This window comes from Brassica napus, chromosome C6 (genome assembly GCF_020379485.1).
Source record: "Brassica napus cultivar Da-Ae chromosome C6, Da-Ae, whole genome shotgun sequence".
In the NCBI taxonomy this organism is placed as follows: Eukaryota; Viridiplantae; Streptophyta; class Magnoliopsida; order Brassicales; family Brassicaceae; genus Brassica; species Brassica napus.
The window spans coordinates 237,923-258,509 of NC_063449.1; the positions used below are offsets into that span (position 1 = coordinate 237,923).

General features: G+C 46.2%; 1 protein-coding gene and 1 non-coding gene across 2 annotated transcripts; one reads left to right on the top strand and one right to left on the bottom strand.

The window, feature by feature from the left end:
* Positions 1 to 367: 367 nt before the first annotated feature.
* Positions 368 to 2,791, bottom strand: LOC106423145. Its single transcript, XM_048761089.1, has 7 exons — positions 2,588 to 2,791; positions 1,674 to 2,053; positions 1,415 to 1,559; positions 1,199 to 1,259; positions 803 to 1,005; positions 542 to 625; positions 368 to 472 (listed from the first exon to the last, which is right to left on the bottom strand). The coding sequence occupies exons 1-7, from the start codon at positions 2,789 to 2,791 to the stop codon at positions 368 to 370; spliced, it is 1,182 nt and encodes a 393-aa protein (XP_048617046.1).
* Positions 2,172 to 2,278, top strand: LOC125589442. The gene has a single exon (XR_007325631.1). It is a non-coding gene; the product is annotated as a small nucleolar RNA R71 (small nucleolar RNA).
* Positions 2,792 to 20,587: the final 17,796 nt, after the last annotated feature.

The following is a 20,587-nucleotide window of genomic DNA, read 5'->3' on the forward strand; positions in this document are numbered from 1 at the left end:
CCCCCATACTTACTTCACATTGTCCCTGGTGTGAAAATAAATCAGAGAGAAGGTAAAAACAAGAATAAACATTTTTTTTGGTCGAGATACTTACCTGAGTGGAGCAGGCGCTCCATGAAAATTCTGGGTGTTCTATCGTTAGATGGTCACCTGGAACAACCGCTCATTTCAGGGGACAGGTCGTTCCGTTGCTGCAACCTAGAATTTTTGAAGTATCTCAGATTTTTTTGCATTTTGACATGAGACTCAATAAACTAAAACGAAAATAAACAACCAAAAACAAAACCAAGTTATATTTACACTTACCAGTGGGTTGCCTCCCACCAAGCGCTTGGTTTCAGTCACTAGCTTGACTTGGTGACAGGGATCAGTCGGGTTGATCATGAGGACTTGTTCCAAAACAAGCTCCACAATCAGACATGTTCAACTTTAGAACTCTGCTCAGCAACCCTTTCACAGCAGCTTCTCCTTTCTCTTTCAGCTCATGTGTGAGCATTACTCTGACTTTAGAGAAAGGTTTAGAGGTACCCTTGCACTTTACCTCATACTCAATGGATTTCTCATCACACAAGCGAGGTATCAAAGTCATCATAGGATCACCGTTGACCCTTTTCTTCTGGACTTTCTGTTTCACCCATGAATTCCCTCTGAATTTAGTAGGATCAGTGCTAGGATCTTCATCAGAGAACAGCCTGCTCTCACCCTTATCACCATGCTCCTTCTCTGGAACAACCTTCAGCTTTTCTACATCAAACACTGAGATGCAAGAGGCGTGTGATGAGGAAGATCTGGTGGGTACAACCTTGTACAAAACTTTCTTGTTGATGTTGGAGAAGCAGACTCTCTTGGTTGGCATATCGATGGTTGCTCCAACAGTAGCCATGAATGTCCTTCCAAATATCAAAGGCATCTCATGATCCTTGTTCATCTCAATAACTTGAAACTCAGCCAGAACAACGCATTCCCCTACTTGAACATGAAGGCTGCGGATGGTTCCATATGGGACTGCTCTGGAAGAGTTTGCAAAGGTCAGGGTCAGCTGAGAACGCTCAACATCAGCAATACCCAAATCGTCTACAATAGCCTTTGAGACGAGATTCACACAAGAACCAGAGTCACAAAGAGCATCCTTGAAGGTTGTTCCTGCGATGGAACATGGGAAAACAAACTTTCCAGGATCATCAACCTTAGGCAATACCTTCAGTGCTGGTGTAGACAGTGCTTTGGTATAGAGGACCTTGATCTCCTCTTGAGTCTCTCTATAGTTTTTAAAGAACTTCAGCAATGGACGAATCTACAGAGCATCTTCGAATGCAAGTTCTTTAGGAAGCCTTCTCACCATCTTGTGAAAACCTATCAGCTGCTCTTCACTAATGGGATCCATAAGATGTCTAGGTGGAATTGGATAGGGAACCTTGGGAACATAGACTCGAGATGGTGGAGTCTCAGCAGATTCGTCGGGAGCAGTTACTGCAGAGCTAGCAGACTGCTCTGTGTTCTCTTCTGCGCCTAGAACAGTCTCAGTAAACTGCTGCTCTATTGCATTACAGTGCTCAGTCCTAGGATTTTTATCAGTTTTTCCTGGGAGCGTCTCTTGTTGCCTCTTGACACTCTCAGCTGTTTGAGCAAGCTGAACATCGATCTTTCTTATGTGGATCGCAAGAGTGTCATACTTGTTAATCAGCTCAGTGAACATGCTGCCCATCCTGGTGTCCATTTCCGTGGTTACCTGATTCAACGCCTTGGCCTGAACCTGCTGACCCTGCAACAAATGTTGCGTCATCATACTCGGACCCTTCAGCTCATCTGATTGACTGTTCCCGGTAACTGGAACAACTTGCTGATTGCTCTGCGGTTGTTGCTGATTCAAGTTCTGAATCTGCCCGGCCGTAGCTTGCTCCATGCCGAAGACGTGCCCTTGGTTGTTTTTTAGTAACTGATAAACCTTGGCAGTCAGCTCATCTATTTTTTGGGTGTCGGAACTGTTCTCTTTCTTGGAGAAATCTCGCTCCTCTTTCTTATTATTTGAGCTAGCAGCCATGTTCTCAATCAGCTTAAACGCTCCATCAGTGGTTTGAGTCATGAAGTCTCCATTGCTCGCAGAGTTTAGAGCACCTTGGTATTTCCAGTCCACTCCATCATAGAAAATGTCCAGGACGTAATCATCATTAAATCAATGGTGAGGACATTCTCTGCGATAGTCATTGAAGCGTTCCCATTCGTCGCAGAAAGGCTCATCAGTGAGCTGTCTGAAGGAGGTGATCTTGTTTCTCAATGCAGCTGTTCTTGCCTTAGAGTAGAAATGGCTGAGAAACGCTGATCGGACCTGTTCCCATGAAGTGAGAGAGCCGATAGGGAGAGAGTTCAACCACCGTACAGCTTTTCCATCAAGAGAGAATGAGAATAACATGCACCTGATGTAGTCTGGTGGAACACCATTCACGCGAGTGAAACTGCAGACTTTTTCGAAGCTCTCAATATGCTACATTGGAATTTCTGTAGAGTGACCAAAGAACACCTTTCTCTGTACTAGACCAATCAAAGCATGCTTGATCTCGAAGTCCTGCCTGGTGCAGGGTGGAGGAACAATGGCAGAGCGCGTAGTAGGGATGTTATGCGGAAGGTTTCTCTCCCCGATCGGAACAGTCTGCACTTGTTGTTCCTGCCGCGCGAGAGTAGCCTGTTCAGCAGCATCCTGCCGAGCTTGGATGGTCTGCTGCATTTGAATCATCTGCTGTTGCATCAGTTGCATTGCTGCAGTGAGATCATCTTGATGGCCTTGGTCACCCATGTTGGTGTTGTTTGGCCTTTGATGTTGTCTGTTTTGTCTTTCTAACGTTGCTAGCTCCTGGTTGGTAAATGTAACTAACTCTCCTTGTGTGTTTCTCCGAGTATGTCTACTGGTCATGCACCTGGAACATTAGCTGCAACAAAAAGGATAAGGCAAGTTACAGGTCTTAGACTATATATGTAACCGAAAAATAAAGGTAAAGAGCTGGTCCCCGTCGCAACGGCGCCAAAACTTGATACACTAAAATTGTGTCTTTCCTACTGCAAGCAAACAGTAGTGTTGTAATATTTGAGTTTCAATTCTAGAGGACCAGTTTACACTTTATTCTTATGAGTTCTTAATTTAGCTAAAACAATGATGGGGTTTTGGTTTGTCGGTAATGTGCAAAACAAATAAAGTAATGTAAATGTAAATTCAACTTAAAAGAAGCCAGCCTAGGGTTACTTCATCAGGTGCTAATACTTGTGAGATAAACAATTATTCAAGCGCTATAAGAACAGGTCCAGAACTCGGATCACTCAAGTAGAAGAGCCCACTGTCGTGGAACTGCCCCCTATGCTGATCGATCTTGATACCTAAACTCTCATTTGGATCAAGACGCGACAGCAAGCAATAGAGATCAAGTCCGATAGGTTCACCAAACACCCTAATATCTACTTTCGCTGATTAGGGATGCTAGGCTCATTCATAACAGATCTAGCAACCCATTACACGGTTAATGAACAGGTTAAACCTAGGATCTAATATTAGGCGGCTAGATTAATGCAAGCAGTAAGTATGGATATGAATGAAGACAATAATATGATTCACTTATCTATGTTTAGCTCACATGATTAACACCCTATAACCCCAGACTAGCTAGCCGACTACTCAGCCATGACACAAGAAAACACAAGCATCAATACTGAATAATATTGCATAAGAATAACAGAAACAAAAACAGGGTTCAGGGTAATGTTCTCTAGACGAGAGAGATGGAGCCGTCTCCCTTTTCAAGGTAGCAAATCCCAACAATGGAGTTCTAGAGTATGGTTTCTTCTCCAAGAAATAGTGTAGAATAATCAGGAGAAACAGAAAAAGAAGATATATCAAAGCCACAGGCATCTGGGAGAGAAAATAGAGAGATTAGGGTAAATCCCGAAATAGGTTGTAGTTTCCTTAAAAATCTCTGCCGCTGGAACAGGCACTCGTGTTGTTCCGCTCGACCAGGAACAGTCATCAAGACTGTTCTGCATGAAAATCACCAAATTGCACTGTTTTCTGCCTCTTTTGTTCCAGCTGGTCCATCTCCCATCCAATGCAAGACCTGTAATGACTCGAAAAGGACTAGGAAGACTCGATAAAGACATGAAAACCGATTGTAAAGCATATATACAATATGTCTAAAACACCATATATCATTTGCGCAGACCCATTCCTACCTTATGTCTCATACCCATTTTGTTTTTTCGTGGTCATACCACTTATCATTAAGGGTTTGCGAGGATCGAAGGTCTCTTGGACCTGATCCAGCTCATTTGCCCCTTTAAGTATTATGGCATTCCTACTACTCTTTTTATAGTCGGAACTATTTTATTATATAAGCTTTGTCCGGAGACGTTTCAGCGTACATAGGAGTAGGAAACATAATGCTTAAATAAAAGATAAGATAATTAATAGAAATCATGGTCCGGAGCCCGTCCAAGATATCAGCTTGCGAGGTACCCCGGTGGTTAGGACATGTTTTACCTCTTGTTGCTAGGTGACCGGCAGGTTTTGACTTGCTTTTGGAACGAGCCTCCTTGTTGGAGGGTTCCTCCTCTTCTGCAGAGCTCTGCTTCTTTCTTGGGTCTAGGTATCATGGTTGATATTTGTTTCATGCCCCGGCCTTTATTGCTCAGGGACCACCGTTTCCTGCTGATGAAGGTTTTAAGCATCTCCATGAAATGTGTAGTCAGATTCATCCACTGGAGCGCCAGGCTTGGAGGTCCCCTGCCTGGCTAAGTTTCTCCAGCCTGTGTCTGCGAGGCGCCCTTTGCTCTAGACCCGTCTGATATATCTTCTGAGGAAGTCTCCTTGGAGTACTCAGGCCCCATTTGCTTATCCGTGAGACCACTGACTGATACCTGGTAAGGTTCTTGGTGATTTTGTCTTGCGAGCAGAAGCAACTTTGAAGGGCTTCGGAGGAGACCATGCGGAGCGGTCGACATAGGTTCTTCGAGGATTCCTCGGGTTCTTGGAATGATCCAGAGTCCGGCTTGTCTGAAACGATCCCCAATTTCTTGTATCTTTGACCTCTGGTCCCTGAGTCTGCGGGGTCCGAGGTCTTTTCTGTAATTGCTATAAGACATTTGTCTTCCCCTTCAAGGTGGTCTGGTAACAGGATCGAGAGTTCTCCTGATCTCCCTTAATTATTCTGATGCCCCAGGGTGTAGGGAATTTTACCATCTGATGAAGGGTTGAGGGGACCGCTCCGATGTCGTGAATCCAGGGTCGTCCCAAGATCATATTGTACGCCGATTGACAATCTACGACCAGGAATTTGGTAGACATATTGACCCCTTCAGCATATACTGGGAGGATAACCTCTCCGGCTGTTCGCTTGACTTCATCGCTGAAGCCGATGAGTGGGGTTACCTTGCGTGTCAGAGTTTTTTCCTCCAGCCCTAGATCTTGGTACGCCATCTGGACGATAATGTTGCTGGAGCTTCCGTTGTCTACTAGTATTCTTTTCACCAAGCAGTTTGCTACGGTGAGAGAGATAACTAGGGCATCATGGTGGGGAGCTAGGATCTTCTCTTGCTCTTTAGCTATGAAGCTTATCTCATCGGTGCCTAGAAGTAGGCGCTTTGGTTGGATCGTTTCCAGACCATGCTTAGTGTTACGGGTGCTTTTCTTTGCGGCTGTGTGGTTCACTCCGCTTACTTCTGAACCTCCGGATATGACGTGGATCACCCGTCAGGGGCTTTCATCTTTGGAGGCCACTTAACTTGTTGGCCCATCTGTCTCAGTGTGCTGCCTAGCTCTGGTGTTGATATTGAGAGATGGGAGATATCGGGCCAGGTAGATACCGACATCCCTTCTTCCTTCTCCTGAGGCTGATAGTGGAACCTGCCTCTGTTTCTACTACTAGAGTTCTTGGATCCTTTTTGGGAGGATCTTTCGTCCTGGTCTCCTCGATCTGATCGGGCTGACCACTGGTCCTGCTTTGGCTAAGCCTTGGCACGGCTGGCAACATCTTCCTCCCACTTTAATTGCGCCCAGGCTCGGGACACCACATCTTCCATGGTCTTGCAGGGATACATGGTCAGCTCTTTGTATAGCCCTCCATCTGGAAGTAGACCTCTCTTCAAGGCGAAGATCGCAGTAGGGATACTGCATTCCGGGACTGCCATTTTCTCCTGGTTGAAGCGGGCTATGTAGTCTCGCAGGGGTTCCACCCGATGCTGGAGGATCACGTAGAGGCCATCTGAAGTCTTCTCCAGGCTCCTACTACTCGCGAATTGCTCCACGAATTTGTCGCTCAGGCCCGCGAAGGAGGATATGGACCTGGTAGGGAGATCGAGATACCATTGCAGGACAGGTCCGATCAAAGTGGAACCGAACCCTTTTCACATCGTGGCCTCGCGGGATTCCTTAGGGAGTGCAACCGCTAGCATCCTTTGCTTGTACTTTGTGATGTGATCATCGGGGTCGCCGGTGCCGTCATACATCTTGATGCTGGGGAAGGAGTACTTTCTAGGCATCTCGACTGAGGCGATATCTTCTACGAAGGGGGTATCAGCGTAGGAATCTGGGTTGCTTCTCCGGATTGGGGGAGCTACTCCTGGTAAGCGTTCTACCATGGACTGCATGGCGTCAAATCGCTTAGAGAAAATCTGCTCCAGGTAGGCGGTTATGGAGGACTCTGCTGCTGCGGCCCTCTTAGGTGCTTCGTTCTCGGGTTCCAGCTCGGAATCGCTCTCTTCCAAGTCGTGAATTGGAGGATTTTTGGTCCCTTCCTGAGTTTACCCAGCTACCCCAGGTGCGAGAGGCTTGTCGATAGTACCTCCTTCGATGCTGGGCGTATTTAGATTTCCCATAGGTTGGACCCGGGTGTTGAAACGACGCTTCTTGTTGCATGTCGCGTTGAGGGCTTGGTTCTGGTCCCAGAGGATGGTGTTCTCCGAATGAAGCTGGCTTAGCTTCTCGGCGCTTTGCTCCAGCTGTTTGGAGTGCTCGTGAAGTTTCTCCTTCAGACTTTGAACTTCTGAAGAGAGGCCGGGGTTTTCTCCGGTAGTCTGTCGGGCTCGATGCATGTCGGTGATTTGGCTTTGCAAACATCTACTCGCTTTTGAAGCGCAGTCATTGTTTGAGCAGCTTCAATTGGTTTGTCGTGCTCATCCATCGTCATCATCACGTAGTTAGATTACTCCCCTCCTTCTAGCGCCAAACTGTTAGGATTTTTGTGTAGGCTCTTTGTGAGTACTACGGAACATTGGACAAGTTGGTAAACCGGGTAAGTTTATAGGTATTTCGTGAGGATTTAGGAAGGATAATAAAGAGATAGGCTTGAAGATACTTTATTAGATAGAGTAAGAAAGAACAAGAGAGGTTACAAAGTATTGAATAAGAACTCTAGTTCTAGCCGTCTAATTCTAGTCTCTAAGCCTTGGGGAAGTCGATCCCTCGCTTTAGGGTTTTAGTAGTCCTCATATAGTTGTCTAGGAGTCGGTTTCCTTAGCTTAAACTCTTCCATATTCGGAAATATGAGGATCTCCTTATCGGAAGTTTTCCATTTCTTGGAAGGGAGCTCGGTTCCAGGGACAGAACTCAGGGTTCCTTCTAGCGGGGACCGGGAGGGTTCCCTTATCGGGGACCCGAGGGTCTGGGTCCTGCATGGATGCTGGAGGAAATGATACCGGAGTATTTTTCCCCAACAGTTGCGACTTTGATTCTTGTACGTGATGAGAGAGGAAACCTGTATGACCAGGAAGGTCATATGCGTAATGCAATAGGTCAAAGGATAGACGCTCAGGGGGCTGCAATCCCTGAGTCTGAAGCTACATGGGCTACTCTACCTGTAGATGAGGCCGCTCGACCCAGAACATTGGCTGACTACAACCGTCCAGACTAGTTCTACACCAACAGATCAGCCATTCAGCCTCCAACTATTCAGAGGGATTTCGAGTTGAAGCTGCAGTACTACACACTCGTGGGACAGACACCCTACTATGGGTTATCTCACGAGCATCCTATGTTCCATCTGGAGAGGTTCGAGGATCTCATATATGCTATTAAAGTCGAGGGAGTCTCTGAAGACTACCTCGAGGGAGTCTCTGAAGACTACCTCCTAGGCAAGCTCTTCAAGTACTCACTTGCTGGAGATGCTTCGCATTGGCTTAATCAGCTACCACCAAGATCCCTAACATCCTGGAGCGACATCAAGAATGCATTCTTATGCAACTTCTTTGATGAAGCACATGCTGAAGACTTGAGGAGAAGGATTGCTACATTCACTCAGGAGCCTGCAGAATTATTCAGAAGCTCCTGGATCAGATTCAAGTCTTACCAAAGAGACTGTCCACACCATGGATTCAATGAAGTACAACTGCTCAATACTTTCTACAGAGGCATCGCGGTGCAATACCAGATGGCTCTTGATGCTTCCAGCAATGGGAACTTCAACACCAGGAATCCAGAGGAGGTAGTGAAGGTCATTGAAAACCAAACATCTAGCAACAGCACAAGGAAAAATAATTTTGAGAGGAAGAGGTCTGCCACTATCCTTGGGAATGATCAGATGGATGAAGTGAAGGCAAAGCTGGACAGTGTTCACAAGCTTCTCGGGAAGCAGGTTTGCATGGTTGAAGATGCAGAGGCTGTAGAAATAGAGGGTAGAGAAGAGGAAGCAGATGTGAACTTCATCAGTGGAACTGGATTCCAAGGTTCTGGAAACCAGGGTGGAAACAGAAACTCCTATGTAAATAGGGGCAATTTCAACCAGAGTTCGCAGCGACATAAACCATACAACAACAACTACAACAACAACATGGGTTATGGAAGCTCCTACTACCAGAAGCCACCACCGCCAAATCATGAGAGAAAGATTTAGGAGATACTTGATAGAGTTCTCGAGGGACAGAAGCGCATGACAGTGGACTTCAATGGGAAGATTGATTCTGTCTACACCAACCTGAACACAAAGTTTGAGACTTTGAGCACTCATGTGAAGAAGCAGGAGAAGCTGTTAAGAGACAGAGACCCTTGACAAGAGGGGTAGAAGATGATGTGATGAAGCACCACATGAATGCCATCATTGGGGATGATTTCTGTCAAGTGGTGAAAGAAGAGAAGTTGCAAGAAGGAGATTTTGAAGTAGAGAGTCTGATGAGTTTCGGCGGATCGCATTGGTGTCGATCGACGCCAAGGCACGAACATCGGTCGACAGAAGTCACCCAAAACTGATCGACATCCTCTCCTGGACATCGATCGACAACACCTACGGAGTTAGCCGCATCTTGCAATGCCGTGAGGATCATGACTCACGAGGAGTTTGCAGCAAAACACCCACATCCACCCAGCCCTATTTACGTGAAGATCGATCGACATTCTGACCCCGTCATCGATCGACATCAGGAACCCGTCATCGATCGACATCAGGAGACCGTCATCGATCGACAACTCTCACTGCAACATCGATCGGCAATACCCAACAAAAATCGACCGTCGGGGCATAAGAAGAATCGGTAGACAGTAATTAAGGAGAATAGGAAAAAGATTACTACACTCCCAATATGGCAGCACACAAAATGCATCCGGAGGAGTATGATGAAGATTATGAGGAAGAACAAGCCATAGAACAAAGAGCGATTCTTGACGAGGAAGACATACTTCTCCACCAGTCGTCTTCGAAAAATAAGTCGCCATCGATCGACAGGAACGGTTCAGCATCTATCAAAACTCAACCTCATCAACCAAACCACCTTCGAGCATCGACCGACATTGCCTACTACCCATCGATTGACACTAACATCGACGCTACCTGAGATGGAGATTACTCAATTGGAAGTTGGGCATATGATCGCCTTCCCGAGAGCTACGCAGTAGAGACAGCATACCGTGATCAAGGAGCTGATGAACTTCATGAGGGTTTCACTTATGAGGAACTTCTCAACATGCAAAGATGCGATGAAACAGATCAGAAATGAGCAGAATCTCCTTCGGAAAGAACACATTTCTGCCATCCGATCGACAGAGCTACGCATCCATCAATCGACATCATTCCTCCAACATCGATCGACATCAACCATATAACATCGATCGACAGCCATCTAAAACCAAAAACCACTGTAAGCGAAAAAAGATAAATCTGATAACCAATATCTAAATCCAGACGAATTTGGTATTTTCAGGGTCCCAGATGGCTACGCAAAAGCAATAGATGGATGTACACTGCACGTATCTCGAGAGGATATTGCCGACATCCTTCAGACAGCCAATGCGGCAGACAGCCAATGCGGCAGACAACCTCTTCATGCAACAACGCACTATTGTCGAACACCAGAAGAAGGTTACAAAGGAGTTTTATGACACATCTGGTGGCATAGATAAACGCTTCAAACAGAGGTCTCACAACCCTACTCGACCATCGATCGACGTTGACGTTGACGTTCCAACATCGGTCGACAAATGTCCTGAATTAGGCAGAAGAGCTTTTAACCTTTTTGGAACCAGAAAATTCTACTGGGAAGAGAAAGATGAGTATGGAGTCTACAGAGATGATCAGGGATGTGCAAGAGATATGGATGGACAAATCATTAATGTGTCTACAGAGGAGATCAGAAAGCTAATGGAAAGAGCTTCAACAAATGAGCACAAATGACCCCAACTACATCTATCTTCTAGAACATGCTAGCTCATTCACACAAACCAAGCTAGTAATAGATATCTACACCAAGGACGAGATCAATGAGATGTTATATGGAATCTGCAGAGAACAAGAGAAGAACAAAGAAGACTTCTAGATGAAGCTTGATGGAGTCTACTATCCATTGAATGGTAGTATCAGTTGGCTAACTACTTGCATGGAAGAGATGAGGCAAGACATAGCCAGAATTCAGCGTGCGACCGACGTATGTTGCTCTACATCGATCGACAGACATCGATCGACAATCGCTTACATGCATCGATCGACATTCACAGACATACATCGGTCGACGACGCTACAAACCGAGGGAGGGAGGCTAGTACAAAAGGTGACATCAGATATGTCTAACACACACAACCATGGAGAGGAGATCTCAACTGACACATACGCCACAGTTATGAGACATCAGTTCAATCTTGAGAGTCTTGGAGATAGATTGCAGAAGATAGAAGATGCAACTACAACAATGAAGGACAAATAGGGCAGAGGAGATGAAGGAATGCGAGACTTCACTGGTACATGGTTCAACAAGCGCAAAGAAGAGATCGTAATCTCCCCGGATCCTATTGCTCAATCTACGAAAAAAGAGGACCATAGACTACAAAGTCCCACCGTGATCGAGAAACAGGCGAAAGAATACCCTCTTAAAAAAGAAACATGCAAAACACTACTATCAGGAGCATGTTGTAGCAACAACAAGGAGTAGATAAAGGGGAAAAACCATGAAGCATCATTATTCATAAAATCAAGGGGGCTATAAAGAACCTTTATTCAAAATAAAGCAACAAAAACCAGAGTCTCAAAACATAAAGAAAATAATCATTCAGAAAGAAGGCCCCTCTGAGAATCGCGACCCCACAACCGAAATTCGCACTGTCGATTTCCGTTTAAATTAGGAAACTAGGAAAACCCTAATTTTCCAGAGGTCCCGGATATCTGCTAATACCACACACCAAGCAATCAGAACACGAGATAATAACGATAAAGTATAAGGAATCGTAAAAAGAGAGCAAGGAGAAATCATATTCCAAATTTGCGTATGAGCGTTTACAACAAGGTATTAGCCTGACTTCGAGAGCTGTCGGCGAGATTCCTATTTCTAAAAACCCTAAGGCGGCTAAACCTAATTGAGTCGCAGCTCGAAATAACAAAAACGGAAAGTTGCCTAATTGCTTTAAGAGCTAAGTTTGTTCTGAGAAAATCCCCCCCCCCCCCCCCGTGCCTCTCGCCTAGGACTCCTTATATACTCGCTCGAAGGTCGGTTTATGCTTTTTCTCTTCTGCCCTTAAGCCGTCATAGCTTAAAAATGGAGATATTCCATTTTTTCGATCTTCGTAATTATCTTCGAAAACTTCGTATTTATCCGCGGACACTTGACATTTATCTTTCCTTGCGAACCAAGCATAAACCGTCCTACGGTTTATGGGCTTTGGTTAAGAAATCGTAAGTGAGCTTCGAGTCACGTCATAGGTCTCTTTGGGCCGCCTTTTGACTCTAAATGTTTATTACGGCTTCTTTCGATACAATGAACTTTCTGCGGTTTTTATTGTAAAGTTCGATTGATGACTTCAAATGACGAGAAACATGAAACGGGCTTGCTATGGTCTTTGAGCAGTACGCGTGCTCGGCCGCTACGTAGAAACCGAGCTTGGCTCGAGCTCGGTCGCTACGTAGCGACCGAGCAGTGTGCATGCTTGCTCGCTGCGTAGCGATCTTGCTTGGCTTGTCTGTGGTCCGATCTCTATACTCGAGCTCGTCCGTGGCTGGTTTGGATACGTGTCCGTTTCCTTGAGATAATCGGTACTTGGCTTGATCGAGATTTGAGCACGATTTTTCCGCAAAGCTCTTCGTAAAGATTTCTTTACGAAGATTATTTTTCGTAAAAACATTCATGCTGATTTTTACGGACATTCAGACATTGATTTCGTCGTGACCGATTTTGACCCCAACAGTTAGCCCCCCAGCTCGTTAGAACCATGAGCTTCTAGCGTGAGGTTCTAGTGAGTGGCTTGGCAAGTTAGGTAAGTTAGGTGAGTTAAGCGGAATTAATGGTTGAAAAGGTCTGTGGTAAGTGGTCTTCTCGCTCTTCTCGCTCTTCTAAGAGTAGAAAGCGATAAGATTGGGGCTGCGCCTTATTACGGCTGCCTACGTATCCTTGTTGAAGGGATCAAACCTTTCGTAGTTCGTCTTGGAGTTAAGGTTTTATGACTAGTTTTCCAGCGAGACCTTTACGGTCTAGTTTATGTGTAGAGATTATCAGGCGTGTTGCTGCCGATGGCATTTTATATGGGTGTAGAAGGAAGACTACAAGTTGTCATCTCGTAATCTAACTCTGTGTGAACTGCTATATTCGTGATCTGTTTCGAGAGTTTTCTGCAGTGTGTAAACTTGCGGGATTTCTGAAGACGCTCGAATATTGGCAAAGAGACAAATTTTGGAAACTCGTGTCAGGGTGTTGGATACTATGCCTAGAGATGTTAGAGAACAGTGCGCTGGGTTTAGGGCAAGACCTAGGTTTACTCCTGGTTTCAGAGGGTGCGATGACTAATTCGACTTACATATCCCGTTTCAGTTTCATCATGATTCCATACCGATTTGAATTCCGCGATAGGTTCTTGGCTTATACGACTTGTATGGTTGGAACCGAGCATCTCTCCAATGAAAATTTTTAAGCCTCCTGGAAGTGTTGACCAAAAAATTTGGGTTTCTTTTATTGCGCTATTATCCTTGTGTCGGATGTACGAGAGTCATCTCTACTAGATGGCAAAGTCTGTTTAGGACGTTAATAGTTTGTTGTGATCAGCAACAAACTTAATGGTAAAAATTACCATTTTGAGTCTTCGCGAAGGGTATATATTGAGAAGATGTTAGTGCGTATGACTGTCTGGTCTTCCAAGAAGGTGTTTTTATCGAGGAAGGAAATTTCGTCGAAGAATGAATCTTCAGGCGTCTGCGACGTCTCGCGATGCTGAAGATTTGTTATTCTTTCGTATGCCTCGTTTCGTACTTGAAATGTTCGCGGGCTTGAAGATATTTCGCGACGTTGCAAGGGTTTAGTCTTAGCCCTGCGTTTGAGAAACATTCTGGTTTGACTACGGATGTTCGCGGCCAAAATTGTTGTTCCTGTTTTGATGCTAATAATTTGATTTGGGATCGAGAACTTAGGACTGAGGAGTCGCGTAAATTTGTCCATGGGAAGAAGCATTTGCCTCCATAGTGCTTTGTGAAGTGTTGGCCTTTCGAGATCTATTTCGTGCATTTTTTAGGATGTTTTGTATAGCTCTAGAAGCTTTGTTACGAATTTTTCCTTACATGCCGCTTATTATGGGTAAAACGTTGCGGGCTTAAAGTGAATTGTGGAGCGTATCGAACTTGGTCAATTTTTGAAAAGTTCAGATTTTCCGTTAACCATTTGGTTGTTAGGACTGAGTTTCATTACGCAGAATTTATCATATGATTTCGGCCTGTGGGGTATACGATAATTATTCTCTTAATAGTCACACGACGTTTTTAAACAAATCGTAGATTGTCGTTTAGCCGTTAAGTGATGGAGCGATGGTTTCTCAAATAGTTTGGCCTGGCGTGAAGGATGTGTTCACTCAGATAGCCAAGGATGTTGTAGGTCAAGGATTAGACCATGGTACTTTAACATTAAAGGTCATGTTAGTTTACGATCGTCCTTAAAGGGGATGGCAAATATTGGTTTGGACCTTTAGTGGACGGCGTAATTGACCGAGGGCCAAAGAGCGCTTGTCGAGATTGATAGGCCAAGTTTGCCGGGGTTATCCGTGCTAATATGGCTGATAGCCATAGAAAACGATTCTCCGCTCTAGGTTTCAATTATACGACGAATGTTCTGTATAATGTGACCTATAGTCTTATGAAAATTGACTCTTTTTTTTCTGAGGAAGACGAAGCCCAAGCGGTTTGCCACATAACCAGTGTGGAGTCAGCGGCGGAATGACTGCCTTCTCAGATGTGACCGAGGGAAAAGAAAGGCAGAAGCCAGCGAGCCGCAGGGCAAAAAAATGAGATCTATTATATCGTAATGCGAAGAGATAAAGTTTAGATTGATCATCGAAAATCAGATCTTACAGGTTTGCGTTTGCGTTTGCTATACAAAACATACTTCATCATAACGCCTGTTATGTTAACCTTAGAAAGTTTCTTCGTAAGACTTGGTCTGATTGTACGAAAGATTTTTCGCGTAAGTAATGGGGATCAGTTTTACGAAGGTTGTAAATCGGTGATATGTATACATATGTCAAAGTAGCGTTGTTTCTGCGGGTTTTATGAGGGACCGTTACGTTGCGACCGAGTGGTACGCGTGTTTGGTCGTTACTTAGCGACCGAGCTTGGCTCGAGCTCGGTCGCTACGTAGCATCCGGGCAGTGTGCATGCTTGGTCGCTGCGTAGCGATCGTGCTTTGCTTGTCCGTGGTCCGATCGCTATACTCGAGCTCGTATGTGGCTGGTTTGGATACGTGTCTGTTGCCTTGAGATAATCGGTACTTGGCTTGATCGAGATTTAAGCTAGATTTTACCGCAAGGCTCTTCGTAAAGATTTTTTTACGAAGATTACTTTTCGTATAAACGTTCATGCTGATTTTTACGGACTTTCAGACATTGATTCCGTTGTGACCGATTTTGACCCCAACACCCGAATGATGGTTAAGTCCTCCGGACAGGAACAGATGACGCCGATACTCTTCTTCCGGATTCGAATGTTCCACGCGCTTTTCCAGCCATTCCATAATGAGCTCCCATCTAGTCGAGGCTTTCACTTGCTGAACGAGTAGATCCCGGCAAGCCATCATGTCCTGCACCTGGCCTTGGACGACCACCCACAAGTAAGGACGAAAACGAGGGCAGCTTGGGATTCATCTTTCTCAATTAGGAATCAGCGCTAGAGTTGGATTGAGGCCAGCTAGAAGATATTACGACTCCTTATATATATCCGGATCATTCCTTTTTCGCAGGATTAGAAAAGGAAGTAAGGATATTTCCAAATATCCTGAAGAATCCCTGACGTAAAGGATAAACGGCGAAAAGGAAATCCGATCCTCGCAGAAAAAAGGAAATCCCTCCTATAAAAAGGAAAATTTCGAAAATACAAACTCTTGAAGAGTAAGAAGAGCATTATCATCAACTGAACGGGCACCAGCCTCCTGGTCTATCCCCTCACATCAACGCACAAGCTCCTCCTTAGGAAACATCAGAGCTCCACGCTCCACCGTCTCCTAGACGCCGTCAAAAGCCCAGAGCTTCTCCGTCTTTGGCAAGAAGTCAGCGGTTCTATAGTGCCAGACCCTGGTCTGGAATAGGGGACTGGTTGGAACAGCCAGTACGTGTTCGTTAAGATCCAGAAGACGGTTGGTTATCCTACGTCTTGGCGTACCGTTGGTAAGTTCTTCTTTGGGCTTTGAGTTTTTTCATTCCTTTGGGAGCCCGATTTGATGTTTTGGCTTTTGCTTTGTCAAATGTGTCCCGCCCGGTTTCCTTTGCTGGAGAAGCAGTAGTGAAGCTTATAATGGGAGTTCCTCGACGATTCTGATGGGTGACTTCTCTGGTCAGCAGGGAAGCCTTGCGTCAAAGTCGTGTTTGGGGTAAGCATTCCCTTTTATCCGGTAAGATTTTGTCTCGTTTATTTCTTACATTGCTTTTCCCAGGGAACGTGGTGAGGCTCCCGGTGTCGGTTGTCTGTGATGAGTATCAGAAGGCTAAAGCACGGAAGAGACATCTTTCTTACACTCCTCGGCCAAGACTAGTGAGGGATGCTTTATCGGCTAATGGTCTGTCTTCCACCTTATCAACAAGTGTTGAGGTTATGCATAACCGTGACCCTTTAGTGGATGCTGTTTAAACTGAGACTGTCAATAAACTAGTGAAGAGAAATGACGAGTTCTCGTCGGTGGGTCAAGACAAAGACGTGTTTTATTAGATCAATGATTCGAAACAGTGTTACAAAAGGGGAAGAGAATGGATGAAATAGTCCGGCGAAGATAAGTTCGTCGGACCATACAAGTCGGCGAGATGTAAGATGTAAAACCCTAAGTCTAGCCGAAAGTGTGTGTGTAGTAATTTGTGGATCCCCCACTTGTTGCCTTTCCTCCTCCTTTTATAGACAAATGCTCGTTGACCTAATGCGCTCTGTCTCGGTGGGCCTCCTCGAGTGATTGGGCCGGGGCGTCAGACCGCTGAGCAAGTCATCGAGCCGATGACGTTCAGTCAGTTGTCTTGACGACCAAAAGTAGTCTAGAGCCAAGCCGATCATCGGCTCGCAAGTCGACGAGCCGACTTTCTTTGTTGTAATCATGTGCCTGGATAATTGTCTTGCAGGCCTTTTGGGAAGGCTAAGCCCATACCCAACAGTAAGTCCCCCCAGTTCGCTGGTGAGTAGCGTAGCCGACTCAGCGAATTTGAAAGTAGGGTTTGCGAGACAACTATATCAGGTCTACGATCTCAGTCGACTCCTCGACTATGCAATCGACTCATCTGCTCGCGCTCGATGATCTGACCGGTTTTGGTTCGGACCGGTGGTTAATTCTGGTTTTGGAGCTGACTGTTGGTTTCGATTTGGACCGGTTTCGGTTTTCCTCGAGAAGTCGAAAATTCACGACGTTCGGTGAGCTCTACGCGCCTAAATGGGCCGACCTAGAACCATCTAGGTCTAATGATGACTCCTCGGGGTGCGATGCGCTCCTCTATCTATAAATACTCCTCTCGCGTCTCATTTTCTCCACTTTTCACCCAGCTCAGGAACTTTCTCTCTCTTACTTTCCGCTTCTCTCTCTAACTTTGTAGTCTTAGCTTTGAGGATGTCGTCGGGCGGTAGCGGTAAGCTTTCTAGGGTTCAGAAAGGGAAAGCCGTGGCGAGAGCAACCGAGTCAAGTCCTGCACATGTCGTTGTGTCGAACTCTCCTTCTGATTTTGAGACGATTCATCGTGAAGCCATGATGGATACAGAGAACATGGACACGCCTCAACGATTCCTCGTTGCTGACTCAGCGCGTCAGTTCCGCGAAGAGAGAGAGAGTGCGGCATTAATATTGAGAGACGGTCTGGATGGAGCGAGCGATGGAGAGGTTTCTCTTCCTGATTTCATTCCGTGTTGTTATCACCCCGGGGGAATCTTCGAGGATCTTCCGGCTTTGGCGGCGGAGCAGATGCGTTCTCCCGTCGTAGAAGGAGAGTCGTGGGAGAACGTCGAGGAGACTCGTTCGACTCCTAGCAGCGTGAAGGCTCTGCTGAGAAAATGTGGAGGAGCCGGGGTGACTTTCTTGATCCCGACAAAATCTCAAAGGCCATGGTCCCCTCCGTTGGGATTCCAGTGCGTCTAGGAGTCATATTTTCAGAGCGAGACCAAGCTCTGGTTTCCGATTTCTCGACTCATCACGTCTTATGTGAGACGTCGCGGCGCAGCAATATGTCAGTTCTTTAATGGCGCGTTCCGTATTTCGGTAGTATTGATGGTGACGGCGGCGGAGATCGATGTTTCGATGAGCGTACGGACTCTCGAGGAGTTGACCTATACGAAATCCATGGGGGACGGTCTATTCTCGATTCATATGAGGCCCAACTACAACGTAATTATTGATCATCCAAGCAGGACGGCTAACTGGCAGCGCTTCTATTTTTATGTCAAATATGACGGTTTTGCCTTCGAGGAGCCGCCCGATGATTCCCTTGTATTTTCGTGGAATCATAAGCTCGGTAGAACGCTGTTATTAGCTTATCGACTGTCTCTTTTTTCTTTTTTTCTGACGAGTCTTTGTTTGATTCCAGTTGATCACCCAGACACGGCCTCCTATCCAGAAGATTTTGTTTCTGACGCTCGTGCAGTCGTGTCATGTTTCCAAGTAAGTTGGAAACACATCACCATCGAGAGGGTCCGACGAGTCCTTGACAGAATCTCGAAGCGTAAGTCCTCTTTCCGTGGTTCCGTATTTTTCCTGACTCATGTTTGTTCGTTCGAGATTTTTATTTTTCCTGATCCTTTTCAGGGGATTGGAGTTCTGATCTACCACCTTTGATTACCGGCAATAAGCGGCGGTTTTGGATATTCAGTAGTGCCGAGCAAAAGATCATCGACGAAGCCAGGGAGATGAAAGAACTTCCGGATTTGGGTGCATTAATCAAGAAGAAGCTAAGCGGAGCGAAAAAGGCATCTTCTGCGACTCTCAGTGAGACGACCCCTAGTGAGACGACTCCTCCCGCTCCTCTTCCCCCCGCTCCTCTACCTCTCGCTGTTTCCCCCGGGCCATCTGTAGGCCCGGTAAATGCCGAGTCTTCGAGGGAGGATCTGATGCGGACCTCTGAACGGGAGACTGCTGAGCCATCGGTGACCGATGGTAATAAGAAGAAGAGATCCGCTCCTGATTCCTCTGCTTCGGCTGCTTCTCAAGCGAGAACCGAGTCTGATGGGCCTCCAAAGAAGAAGAAGAAAAAGGAGAAAAAGAAGAAGCATGTCGAGGGACAGTCGGAGCCTATCGGGGACATTGAGGGCCGCGAAACTGCCACCGAGGAAGGTTCCTCTCGTGATGCTGCGACTCGAGCAGTCGTCGAATTGAACGACTCCCCGATCGTTTTGCCGAAGAGGAAGAACACTTCCCGTAGTCATGAGTCATCTACTCCTGCTGAATCCGCTTCTGCTGCGAAGACTCCTTCAGCTGCATCTCCGACTATCGTTGAAGGTGGTTCAGCCTCGGAGGAGCGTCGGGTCAAATTTCGCGATCACGTGGAATTCAAGTATGTCAGCGAGACTCCACTTTCTTACACCCCGTCTAAATGCGCTGAACTTATTCGACAGTTTAAAGGTGGTCGCAGGGACTTGCCTGCAGTCAAGGACCTTATCTTCAAGGACGCATATGTTGATGCAGCGAGGACCAAAATTTTGGTAAGACCTATTCTCCTTGATTCGTCTCCTTTATATTCCTGTTTCTGATCCTTTCTTTCGTCCATACAGAGTGATGGAAGCATGAACTTCGTCGTCGAGTTGTACGACTCGGCCCTCAAGGAGGCCACGTCCAAGTTAAAACACTCTGACAAGCTCCTTCGGGCGAAGGACACAGCTCACGATCGCAAGGCAAAGGAGTTTAAATCGACGATCGATAAGGTTGCGGAAGAGCAGACTCGGTTGCTTGCCAGAAAGAAGGCTCAGAATTCTCATTTCTTGGAGAAGTTCGGGGAGTTGAAAGATAAGTTCGAGGCTGCCGGCGCGAAGATCCGAGGACTCGAAGAGGAGAAGAATGCTTGGACTAGAGAGAAAGCTGCCTTAGAAGAGAAGATGGTGTCCACGGCTCTGAGGCACTTAAAGGAGGTCAATAGGTTAAGGGATTCTTGGGGTTACGAGGTCACACACGAGCGAGTCCGTGTACAAACGGCCATGATTGCTAAGAGCAATCACCGTGTCGCTAAAATTCGAGATCTCGAGAAGCGTCGTGGCGAGTTCGAAACGGCGAGGTCTTTGCAGAGCCAAGCCTTCGGGACGAAGAAATGCCTTGAGGCACTTAAGGAGAGTGGGACCGATATTCCGCAGGAGATGATTGACTTGGTCGCTGAACAAGAGAAAGAGTACGAGGCTGAAGCTAAACGCCTAGCCGTCAGCGGGATTCCCGAAGAGCTTCTCTGTCTATCTCCTCTTCGTCTTCGATCCCCCTTCTTTAAAGAGAATGTGTTGGCGGCGATCGAACAATACGGGTCAAATGCAGGTCTGATCGTTGGAGGTGCATGGAATTCCATGCCCTGGGAATGGGTTCGCCAGTCGACGTCTCCAGTCGTTAGACTCCTGGTTTAACAACTTCAACAATTTTGTAAGGCCCTTCCTAGTTAGTTCCGAGCTTGCCTGCATTCAGCTCCTTAGTGTTTTCGAACACTTTGCGCAGTACTATGTCGCCCAGTTCGAGAGGT

Excerpts from the sequence above, each read along its gene's own strand:
- LOC106423145 (XM_048761089.1), bottom strand. The coding sequence starts at position 2,791 with ATGGGTGACCAAGGCCATCAAGATGATCTCACTGCAGCAATGCAACTG. Across the intron at positions 1,560-1,673 it reads TTCACTGAGCTGATTAACAA|GACTGAGCACTGTAATGCAA; the intron begins GTATGACACTCT and ends TAAAAATCCTAG. Across the intron at positions 1,260-1,414 it reads CTCGAGTCTATGTTCCCAAG|AGAGACTCAAGAGGAGATCA; the intron begins GTTCCCTATCCA and ends TAAAAACTATAG.